We start from the raw sequence: 12,453 nt of genomic DNA on the forward strand, positions 1-12,453 counted from the left end.
TGTGTCAGGAGCAGTCAAAACAGAGTCTTCAGACATTTATGACATTGTGCTGTCTAAAGACTGTCTTTCACACATAAGTGTTTGCTATGTATGGGCCTGGGTTACATTTTTGTGAATTGCTGTGTTTGTTGAGCTCTGATAACATTCCCCTGGAGTTGCTGATATTCACTGAGGGAGGCAGAAGTCATAGTCTTGCAATTGCTTCACTTAGTCTCCCTAATGTATCTAGAGAACAAGAACTATTTCTAGTTCTAAGAATTTCTTCCTGTTTGTCTTTCACTTAAAAGTCATACTCTTGATAACATTCTTGATATCATGGATGTCAGCTATTATCCTCTGAAAAACATTTGCAAGCTTTCTTTGGGCAGTAAACAAAAAAGATGATCAAATGAATCATTTATTTCTGTCAATAAGAATATCAACTTATCGTACACAAACAGGACCCCTGCTTAATCTTTTCAAAAAACAACTGCCACCACCTACTGAATTGTAATATCTACATAGTAACTGAAACAGGTAGACTCAATCTGGAATAATCTCTTAGGCTTAAATAGAGTTTCTACTCAAATAAGCAAGATGAGATGTTAGGAGCTTTATTAGTGTAATTTCTCTGAAAATATCAGAGTGCCAAAATCTAGGATTCCTACTAAGCTTTTATCTTATTTTTTTCCTGTTGTCACTTCTGCTAAGCACATCATTGAACTTCAGAATATTTTCCGTGTTTCCCACCCACCTCCCAATCTCTTATAAAAATTAGGTAGTCCTGGCAGGCGTGGTGGCTCACACCTGTAATCCCATCACTTTGGGAGGCTGAGGCGGGTGGATCACCTGAGGACAGGAGTTTGAGACCAGCCTGTCCAACATGATGAAACCCTGTCTCTACTAAAAATACAAAAATTAGCTAGGCGTGGTGGCAGGCGCCTGTAATCCCAGCTACTCGGGAGGCTGAGGCAAGAGAATTGCTTGACCCTGGGAGGCAGAGGTTGCAGTGAGCTGAGATCACGCTACTGCACTCCAGCCTGAGTGACAGAGCAAGACTTGGGCTCAAAAAAACTGTTTTAAAAATTAGGTAGTCCTTTGACAGTGGTTCTTAAATTTTTGGTCTTATGATTTTAGATGTCTAAATATTATAGAAGACCTATAAGACTTTTGTTTATGTATTTGGGTTATATCTGTCAATATTTACTGAATTAGAAACTTAAATCGAGAAAGTATTTAAAATTATTTAGTATTTCATTTTAAAATAACAAACCCATTGTGTGTTAACAGAAATAACATTTTTATGAAAAATATTTTCCCAAAAAAATTGCTGCAAAGAGTAGCAGTTTGTTTTACTATCTGTAATGGTGAAGAAAACAATGGCTACGGCCAGGCATAGTGGCTCATGCCTGTAATCCCAGCACTTTGGGAGCCCGAGGCGGGCAGATCACGAGGTCAGGAGATCGAGACCATCCTGGCTAACACGGTGAAACCCCGTCTACCAAAAATACAAAAAAAAAGTTAGCTGAGCATGGTGGCAGGCGCCTGTAGTGCCAGCTACTCCGGAGGGTGAGGCAGGAGAACAGCATGAACCTGGGAGGCAGAGCTTGCAGTGAGCCGAGATCATGCCACTGCACTCCAGCCTGGGCCACAGAGTGAAACTCCATCTCAAAAAAAGTAAAGAAGACAATGGCTATTAATACAATTTGGTGCCACTGCTGGTGTTCATGCTAAAGTGCCAGCAGTTTTACCTACCATTGCTTTCGAACCATTGGTACCAATGTCAACACAGTGGCAAGAGCAAATAAAATCTTGGCATTTTTATGAAAATAGCTTTGATTGTGTGATCCTCTGAAAGGGTTCCAGGGACACTTTGAGAACCATATTCTAGGATGCCTCTTTGTCCATAAAATGGAAATTTATATCAAGCTGTTTCTGTTAAAAGTGTTTTTTTTTTTTCTCTCCTCCTCTGGGCCTTCATTATACAAGTAGAATGGCAGGCCTGCAGTCAGTGTGAACAAATTTTAGAATTATTTGAGTATGATGATTGTTTTAGTTAGCATCATAGAAGTAGATATAAAAGAGAGCACCCAGTTGGTCCACAATGAGTTCATCCAATTGGATGGCTATATATTTTTCTCTTTTGTGTGGTATGTGTGTTATATGTGAGGATATAATGAATTTGGCTCCTGGGTAGTTATAAAACACATTTTCGTGAAGCAACATGATTTTCATGAATTATGGCAGTACCTACAATGTGCCATTTGGCTATGCTAACTTTTTCTCCCAGTCTGCCACAATTTCAAATATTACTGCTTCAATTTGTATGCCAAAGATTGTATTAAGCACTATAACATTTCTTGACTTTTCATCCCTCTTTTACCTGGAACCAAAATTTGTAACATTGTAAAAGCAGTCCAAAAAAGTGATAGATATGCCAAGTTAGCAGAACATGAAGAGCATTATCTTCTAAGTGGTATTCTTCTGTTATCTTCTTCATAAAATGTGTTATTCCTCTGATGTCCCTGGACTGTTGGATTTTTTATAGTTCATACCAACAGAACTGAGGGGGTGTGTGATGCTTACATATATGCAGACATACAGTGGAGTTTGACTCACATTCAATGCATGCGCTAGTGCTCACGCTTACATACCCGAAATTTAATGATTCATCAGCTCTGCAGTATTTGACAAAGTAATCTAAATGAATACGTTTATAAATAAAAATACTGCTAAAGAACAAGGATCTGCAGAGGTGACCCTCTAATAAAGAGCCCTATCTACTGGTAAGTAACCTAAATAATTTCTAACTTGGAAAGCTCCTTGGTGCATGATTATTACAAATACTATAACCATAATGCAACTATTCTACCAATGTAATATAGATATAACACTATTGTTTAAGTATTTTACCTTTAAGTGTTCTAAATTATTAATTACTAAATTGCATATTCAGAAAAAAAATTTAACATCAAAAGTATAAATACAGATTACTTAGTTGAGTATATTTTAATTCTTATCTCCTTTTAGAGTTCGTAACTTCATTACAAAATTTGAAATTGTTTTATTAGAGTATTTGAACTCCAAACATAAACTCCCATTTTTTCCATGTTTATTTTTTATTCTTATTTTGGTAAGAGGCCCATTTCTATTATAGATGGGCTTCCACAACCAAACCAGAAAATTATCTGTAATTAGCCAGTCATCAGTTTTCAGGGACAATAAGCCTCTGTTGACCATCTCTCATACTTCACTCTAAAAGCAGGAATAATTAACAACAAAGACCACCAGGCAGTGATGAACTGGCATATAAGATAGCTCAACTCTGTATGTTCTTTTCTGAAAATCACCCACCTACTTCCTTATCTATAGATTAAGAACTATAAAGAGTAATAATAATAAAAAAAAAAAATAGCAGGCCAACCCTGCCAAGGGATTGGAGCTATGAGGAACATGTGTTTTTGTAAGAAAGAGTTTTGTCTTTAGATTGCAAAGAGATAACTTAAAAGAATTTGGGGAAAATTATTAGCTTGAAAATGGCATATCATTTTAAAGAGAAAAAAATTTTGAAAGAGCGTTTCTGTATCTTTGGATGAACCAGTTGTGGACAGTTATAGTGTTTTGCATAAACATATGAATTTTTGTATTTCTTTCTTAGCTTATTCTAAAAGGCAGTACTTTTGGTTTTCATTTTGGTTCATTTACCTTCAGCTTTGCTACAGGTATTCTATTATTGCCATGAAGAACCCTTGTGGAAATCCAAGGCATGTTTAGTACTTCAAAGTCAATTAGTTTCTTAGAAAATGAAGGCAAACAATGATGACAAGGCCATGTTAACCTCATTCTCTTCACCTCTCTAAGCCAAACTTTCCTCTCTCTCACTGAGATGATCTGTCACTATAATTAAAAAAAACTTTAAAAAGAAAAATATTTTAGGTAACTTTTTTTTTTTTCTGGTATATCTCTTCCTAGCAGTCATCAGGAATGCTCTGGTTGCAAATATTCAGAACCAGTCATTTTTGTGTATTTATTATATACTTTTAATTTTGTATTATGAAAAGTGTTTTTAAAGGATTCTAAGATTTTTTTCTTTCTTGGTCTTTATTAAACTTGCTACTTTTCTCATGCTTTTCATATTCTGTGATTTCCTGTAATGCAAATGTTACTCTAACTTTTTCACTCAAAAATTAGTGGTAATGTTTGTTTATACTTATTAAAGGCCTGCTTTTTAATGGTGTAAGACCCCATTTAAAAAACTAATGATTTGATAGTCTTCAAACTATTTTTATTTCTAAATGCCTTTTGGTTATTCAAAGGATTCAAAACAACTCTTCTGAACTAATGTTTAAAATGTTCAAGACAATCATGTGAATGGACTTCATTTTCTATTACTGTAATTTAAATAACTTTGAGTTTCCAGTAGGGAAAATAAGAGTTGTTTTCTTCTTATAATGTTCATTTGGCATGTCAACACTTTCTTTTCTGTTGTTGTTGTTTTTTGTTTTTACAGATTCACTTCAAGCTCAGCTTATCAATATGGGTGTTATTCCTACCTTAGTGAAATTACTGGGCATCCACTGCCAAAATGCAGCTCTTACAGAAATGTGTCTTGTTGCATTTGGTAATTTAGCAGAACTTGGTAAGTCTTAGTCATGAACCACAAATATAATTAACTTATTCATGTGCTTACAATAAATTTTTCTTTAGATATTAAGAAGCTAGAAATCCACTTAGATTGTATTAATTTTTTGAAGCATTTGAGATATTTGTGTCAATATTTTAAAAAGTAAGGCCAATTAGATCTTATGATTGCATTGTTTATAATGAGAGCTATTTTGTTTCGCTAATAATTTTATGTATTAGTGTTTAAAGCTTACACTGTACATTATGTAATAGAGTTGAATATTTAAAATTGTCTCCACATGGCTTTAATATTTTTACATGAGGGATGGCAATTGTATGTCCGTGGGTAAAAATAAGATTGAAGTGTGTTGCATAGTGGCTCATGCCTATAGTTCCAGCACTTTGGAAGGCCAAGGTGGATGGGTTGCTTGAGCTCAGGAATTCAAGACCAGCCTGGGCCCATCTTTACAAAAAAATACAAAAATTAGCTCGGTGTGGTGGCTTGTGCCAGTAGTTCTGGCTACTCAGGAGACTGAAGCAGGAGGATTGCTTGAGCCCAGGAGGCAGAGGTTGCAGTGATCCGAGATCACACCACTGCACTCCAGCCTGGGCAGCAGAGCCAGACCCTGTCCCAAGAAAAAAAAAGAAATTTATTACATTTCATATAAATTGCATGCTTCTCAGGTAAAGAGGAATCTAACAGACTAAGGTTCTTCATCCTCTTTTCATAAAATCTCAAAACATGACAGAGGACTTTTTTCTATGAATGTATGTGTTACAGTATTAGAAAACAAAATCTGTGGAAGCCTTGAAATTCAGAAGGCAAACAGAACCAGACCAATGATGGAAACACATCCTAGTCATAACACAGAGGAGGATGATGGCCTCAGTACCTCCATCTCTTTTCATTTTTCTCTTTGTTATGGATTACCATTTCTTTCTTCTTCCCCCTGCCCCCCGCTTCTTATCTTCCTTCACAACTCTAGGTCTGAATCTACTCCACAATCATGTTAATAATAAATTATTATGGGCATAGTGAAATGAAATGGTGTTTTGTCATAGCTAAATACAGTAGTTACAACAAGCAAATATATCAATTCTGTTACGTACCACATTTTATAAATAAAAGCACAAAGTCACTAATCTTGGTTTTTCTAACTGAAAGCTCATCTTGATTTTAATATTTTACTTTTGTTTTGTCTTCCAGCAAAGGGAATAGAAATTATTTATTAAAGATATTTAGTAAAAGTCGTTCTTACTTAGTGGGTCAATCCTAGTATTTGTGAACGTTTCTCATTTTCTCTCTTCATCTGTTTTTTCTTTTTTATGCTAGCCTAATTAACACATTTTTTCTGTCATCTGAGTGAGACCAAGAATAAAAGAACATTCATTTAGTATTTGACAAAGTTATTCTTTTTTGTGATTAAAATGGAATGTAGGAGTTTGTGTTCAGTATGGTTGGCAGAAATAAAACAGAAATTGTGTTATAATCCCATACTGATAGTGTAACAGAAACATGATTGGTTCAAATCTTTCTTCATTTGCCTTTGGTTTTATGAAAATCAAAGAGTGCAGGTCCTTCGCTGTTACATTTTAATGTGAGTAGTTTCTAGAACAGCACTGTCCAATACAGTAGCTACCAGCCGTGTGGCTTAATGGGCATTGAAATATGAAGTCTCAATTGAGATGTGTTCAGTATAAAATACACAATCGATTTCAAAGACTATGAAAAATACAAAATATCTCACCAATATTTCATATGTTGATTGCATGTTGACATGATAATTTGAATATATTGGGTGGAATAAAATATTAAAATGTTTAACCTTTTTAGCACATCTTACTAGAAAATCTAAAATTATATATATGGTTTCATTTTTGGCTCTCATTATATTTATGTTGGACAGTGGTGCTGTAGAAAATGAACTGCAACAGAGTCATCCTTCACCCTGTTAAGGCCCCTCCCTTTTGAAGTTTTAGGAGAGTACATGGAAGAAAGCAAAGATTAATGAAATTTATCTCACCTAACTTTAAGGGAAAAGTCAGTACCAAGTAAGGAAATTACAATAATCCTTGGATAGGTTGTGCTGAATACGAACTTACGTAATTGTAGTTGTTTGCTGAGGAGTATTTCATCTCTTTTATGGTTTTGTGTCTAAATCTTATAAGTGCTTCAACATCAGGAACTGTGCAGAAATCCTGCTTGACCTCGTGAGAAGAGAGTTGTTGTTTGTTACCCAAAACAGTCATCGTCCACCTCTCAAATGAGAGTCAAGGAAAAGTATTAGTCATTATTACCTCCTCTTGTGAAAAGAATGTAACAAGAACTGTGGCAGTGGAAGAGCGTGGGCTTTGAGTTTAGTCATAGGAGTTACAGGAGTCTTAAAACTTTAAAAAACTTATTCCATGTAGTATGTCCATATAAGGAGTCTTATATTTTACAGTAAAAGAAGATCTTGGATCTGTATCAAACCTTACTCAGCTTTACAGCACCCCTATGAAGTAACTTGGGCCTAATCCTTATAGTTAACCCAACCCTGTGATTTATTTAGTAATACTAATTTAGGATCATACATACAGTTGAGAGCTTCTTTGAGAAGAAAATTCATTTAAGTTATGAACACATGAATATCGAAGTATTTTAGAGTTCTAAGACAACTTACATATTTGAACCCCAAATACTTCAATATGTAAATATTGGTATAACTCTTGCTCTGTTTAAGACATTATAATAATATAAATACAAAATATTAACATTTCTCCAAAAATGCCTTGCATAAACCCAGATTCCAAATTGCTCACGTTAGGGCAATAGTTTTCAAACTTTTTGACTGTGGCCCATAAGAAGAAATACATCTTCATATCACCACTTACTGTATTACCTGAAACTAAACAATACTTATTATCCTTAACATATTCAGTGTACTCGTCCTAAACTGATCACATGACTTGTTAGTGGATCTCTGTCTGGCATTTGAAAAAAACAGCATTATAGGATTTCTATTAGTCATAAATCATTTGGAAAGCAGTTTTTTGTATTAGAGAAAAATAATTCTTGATGTACATTCTTTTTAAAAGAGAACTTGAATTCTCACACAAAGCATCTTTAAGTGATAGTTCAAATAGTTTCATGTCTGATTTTAGTGTCCATAGTTATTTTTACTATGTACATAATAGGCTTAGCTTGTCTTACAAGTTTAATCAAAACGTTTGGTTGTTTTTTGTTTGTTTGTTTGTTTGTTTTTGGAGACAGAGTCTCACTCTGTTGCCCAGGCTGGAGTGCAGTGGCGAGATCTCGACTCACTGCAAGCTCTGCCTCCCAGGTTCACGCCATTCTCCTGCCTCAGCCTCCCGAGTAGCTGGGACTACAGGTACCCGCCACCACGCCTGGATAATTTTTTTGTATTTTTAGTAGAGACGGGGTTTCACCGTGGTCTCGATCTCCTGACCTCGGCCTCCCAAAGTGCTGGGATTACAGGCGTGAGCCACTGCGCCCAGCCTCAACTTTTAAAGTAATTAGGCAATTAAAAATTTTAATGGATATAACAAATTCTCAGTGATTATGTTTGCTTTGCTGAGTATTTATAAAAGTTTTTCTTAGATAATAAATATATACTTGCTAACTGATGTTTTAAAGTTTCCATAATGTATACCATGCCAGCCTGTGCTTTCTCACTAAGCAGTGTTTTTACTGAGCCCTGTGAACTCTAGAGATACCTGCAAAAGTATTGTTGGAAGAGTCAAAGGCGGGGAATGGTTTAATATTTAATTCAATCATTTTATCCTTTGGGAAAAAAGTGAAAGGTTTTTCAAAAGCTAAAACCCCAGAAATAAGCAGAAGTATTTGCCCTGTAACTGTTGGTCAACTCTGTTAACCAACCCTTTTTAAACATAAATACTCTTTAGGATAGCCAAAGTTATCAACCGTCCACCTCTTATACTTTCCAGTCTTACACTTCTTTTGGGTATCTCAGTGGATAGTGCTTGGCACATATTATTAAATGGATAATAATATGAATGACCAGATCAATACTGTGATATCAGCAACATTTGGGAAATGGGAGTGTATTAATCCGTTTGCACTACCGTAAAGGAATGCCCAAGACTAGGTAATTTATAAAGAGGTTTAATTGGCTCATGGTTCTGCAGGGTGTACACTAAGTGTGGTGCCTGCATCTGCTTCTGGTGAGGGACTCAAGAAGCTTGTAATCATGGCAGAAGGTGAAGGGGGAGCAGGCGTGTCACATGGTGAGGCAGGGAGCGAGAGAGAGAAAGGGGAGGTCACAGACTCTTAAACAACCAGATCTCACATGAACTAACTCACTTATCACCAAGGGGATGGTACTAACCATTCATGAGGGACCTGCCCCCATGATCTAATTACCTACTACCTGGCCTCACCTCCAATATTGGAAATTACATTTCAACATGAGATTTGGAAGGGACGAACAGCCAAACCATATCAGGGAGTTTTAATTGACCAGATAAATAAATAAGGAAAAATAATTTGAGGATAAAAGCAGAGCACTGTATACTGAGAGAGCCCTGACCTGGTAGGAGAGATAAGAGGTAAGTAAAGAGTTGCAAAGACAACCTTGTTTACCTTGCTGATTTCTCTAGTATACCGGGAAAACATGCCATTGAAAAACTGCTTCCAAACACTTTGATACGAGTTGCTGTGTTAAAATACCAGGTTTGTTTGAGAGGCTGCATAGACCACCTCTATTCAGCCTAGTCTCCCCCAATCTATGTTAAAAGATAATTATGCACCCAATTTAGGTTCATACTCTAATTTCAGTGGTTACTGCCCTACACCCCTTTTGAAGGAAGAAAGGATAAAAGAAAAATAAGTTTATCTAAGACTTCTGAAGTTTATATCATGAGTCTGTTATGCCCATGTAATAACTAGGCTATATACATCGACACGTGGAACATGTATGCCCCAGAATAATGTTTCCCCTTTCAGAGTGAGCTTTCTTGCCTGTTAACAAGTACTGTATTTTTATTGACTCATGTAAATATCAAGTGTTTAAAATTCATGTCACATACTTCTGAATATGACATATTACTAAATGCTACAGTTACATTTTGTCAATGTTTTTAATAAAAGTGTTAAATAAATTTGTGTACTTTTGCTGACTAGTGATGAAATGTAGCAGCTTAAAGATGAAATGGAAATAATTTAACAAGTGCAGTCTATTTCGGAGTTGGGACAGAAAGGAAAATACAGCTCTGCTTTATTAAGCTTCATAAATTTTATAGGATTAAAGATGTTTTCATTTTTTCCATAATAATGAAAAAAGATTGTTTTCCTCCTGATTGTTATTTATGCACACATAATGTTAAAGAGAAATTGGCCTTTAACCCAACACTCTTTAATATAACCATGGAATTTTTTTTGTTCTCTTCAAGTCCCAATTAATGTGTGTACATAATTTTTTATACTTAAAAATCTTAGCATGAATATGGTTTTAAAGTATGCATTCTTATTTAACATGGAATAAACAGAATGAGACTTCGCCTCTTTTAAAATTTTAGTTGGAAACTAACTAAAACTCTACGGTAAAGAGATTTCTTCTTAAAGGCTTAAGACCTCAAGGATTGGGAGCCCAAGGCAGGAAGACTGATTGCAGCAGGAGTTTCAAGACCAACCTGCACAATATAGTGAGACCTCCCCCCTACCCATTCTCTAAAAACAAAAAGCAAACAAACAAGAACAACCTCAAGGAAAGGGAATAACAAAGAAAAGCAGGAGAGAGGATTGTGCAAGAACATCTTGGGACCTGGGAAGAAAGGCAATAACTTACATAGCAAACCTTTGACATCTAAATCCTGGATAAGAAACCAAGAAACCCAGTTTGCATTTCACAATCTTCAAAGAGCTTGGGATTTGGTGGCATCAAGATTTCTAGACCCTCTTTCCCCTTCACACCTTGTGATGACTACCCCTTGCCTATCCAAGGAGAATACTATGCTTCTTGTCAGGATAGAAGAAAAAGAGGGTTTCTTGATGGGGGATATCACACTAAATTGAAGTAAAAGGTACCACAGTACCAATCCATAAACAGGTTAAGTGAAATCTGAATGCTGAGAACCACAGTTTTATTGCCCTATTTGTCTCCCAAAACATAGACTTAAAGTTCTTTATATTGAGGGTTCTCTACAAAAGGCCAGCAGATTACCCTATAGGGAATCTTGCAGTCAATAAGACTACTCATACTCATAGCTCATAATCAGTTTTTTTTTATTTTATTATTATTTTTTTAGTTCCTAACTTCTTCAATGGCAGACAGCTCAAGAGGTGAGGGCAACTTCTAAGATGGGAGATAGAGAAAAGCAACAGTACACTATTCTTAAGGAGAAAGAAAAGAGCTTGAGCATTAAGAACAGTTGCTAAAATGAAAGACAAAAACTGGAGAAATATTTGTAAAAGTAAAGCAAAAAAAAAAAGAGAAAAAATATAAGAGGATCAGACCAAGAGTATTAGAAAAGTTAACAGGAGGAAACTGCCAAATAACTCAAGTATCACAGAATTGAAATACAAAATTTCCTACATTGCAAGTATCTGTCAAATAAATGTCCTAGTGAACGAAAATACACCCAGACCATAGCACATCAATGTGAACTTTTACAATGCTGAGGACAGAACATCTTACAAGCTTCTAGAGAGAATGGGGGAAGTAAAGTTGAATGCAAAAGATAATTCTGTGGAGAAGCTTCTAGAGAGGATGAGGGAAGTAAAGTTGAATGAAAAAGATCATGATTCCGTGGACATATGTCTCAAAACAACATTGGCAGCCAGAAGAAAATGCAATATTGCCTTCAAAAGTTTTAGGGAAGCCAGATCAATTAGGCAAGAAAGAAAGGGTGTCAAAGTTGGAAAGGAAGAAGTCAAATTGTGCCTGCAAACATAATCTTACATCAAGAAAAACCTATAGACTCCACCAAAAACCTCTTGGAACCAAAAAATGAATTCAGTAATGTTGCAGGATACAAAATCAGCATACAAAAATCAGTAGCATTTCTACACACTCACAGTAAACTAGCTGAGAGATCAAGAAGGCAATCCTATTACAATAGCTATAAAACATAGGAATAAACTTAACCAAAGAGGTGAAAGACCTACAAGGAAAACTACAAAACACTGATGAGGGAAACTGAAGAGAATACCAACAACTGGAAGAACATCCCATGCTTATGGATTGGAAGAGTTAATATTGTTAAAATGGTCATACTACTGAAAGCAACCTACAGATTGAACGGAACCCCTATCAAAATACCAATGATTTTTTTTTTTTTTTTTTTTAGAAATGGAAAAAAAAAGTAACTTAAAGTTTTCATGGAACCACATGTAAAACCCAAACTATGAAACTAGTAGACAACAAAGAGAAATGCTTCAGGACATTGGTCTAAGAAATGTTTATGAGTAAGACTTCAGAGCACAGGCAATATAAGCAAAAATAGGATCATATCAAATGAAAAAGCTTTTGCAAAGCAGAGAAAACAACGGAGTGAAAAGAGAGGCTACAGAATGGGAGAAAGTATTTGCAAATTATTCATCCAACTGAGGATTTTTTCCAGAATATCCAAGGGACTCAGACATCTCAACAGCGGGGTCTCACTCTGTCTCACAGGCTAGAGTGCAGTGGCCACCTTAGCCTCCCAAGTAGCTGGGACTATAGGCACATACCACCATGCTTCATTTGTTTTTGTATTTTTTGTAGAGGCAGGGTTTTTACCATGCTTCCCAGGCTGGTCTCGAACTCCTGGGCTCAAGCAGTCCACCTGCCTCAGCCGCCCAAAGTGCTGGGACTATAAGCATGAACCACTGTGTCTGCCTCAATCCTGTTT

At 35.8% G+C, this 12,453-nt stretch overlaps 1 protein-coding gene across 12 annotated transcripts in view; it reads left to right on the forward strand.

The window, feature by feature from the left end:
* Window positions 1–12,453, forward strand: part of RAP1GDS1 (Rap1 GTPase-GDP dissociation stimulator 1) — a 171,996-nt gene that overhangs the window by 121,905 nt on the left and 37,638 nt on the right. For all 12 annotated transcript variants that reach the window (XM_015138862.3, XM_078002021.1, XM_015138854.3 and 9 more), the window contains one exon: window positions 4,490–4,618. In XM_015138862.3, coding sequence (XP_014994348.1) covers window positions 4,490–4,618 — 129 coding nt within the window. The remainder of the gene's footprint in view (window positions 1–4,489; window positions 4,619–12,453) is intronic.

Source organism: Macaca mulatta, chromosome 5 (assembly GCF_049350105.2).
Source record: "Macaca mulatta isolate MMU2019108-1 chromosome 5, T2T-MMU8v2.0, whole genome shotgun sequence".
NCBI lineage: Eukaryota > Metazoa > Chordata > Mammalia > Primates > Cercopithecidae > Macaca > Macaca mulatta.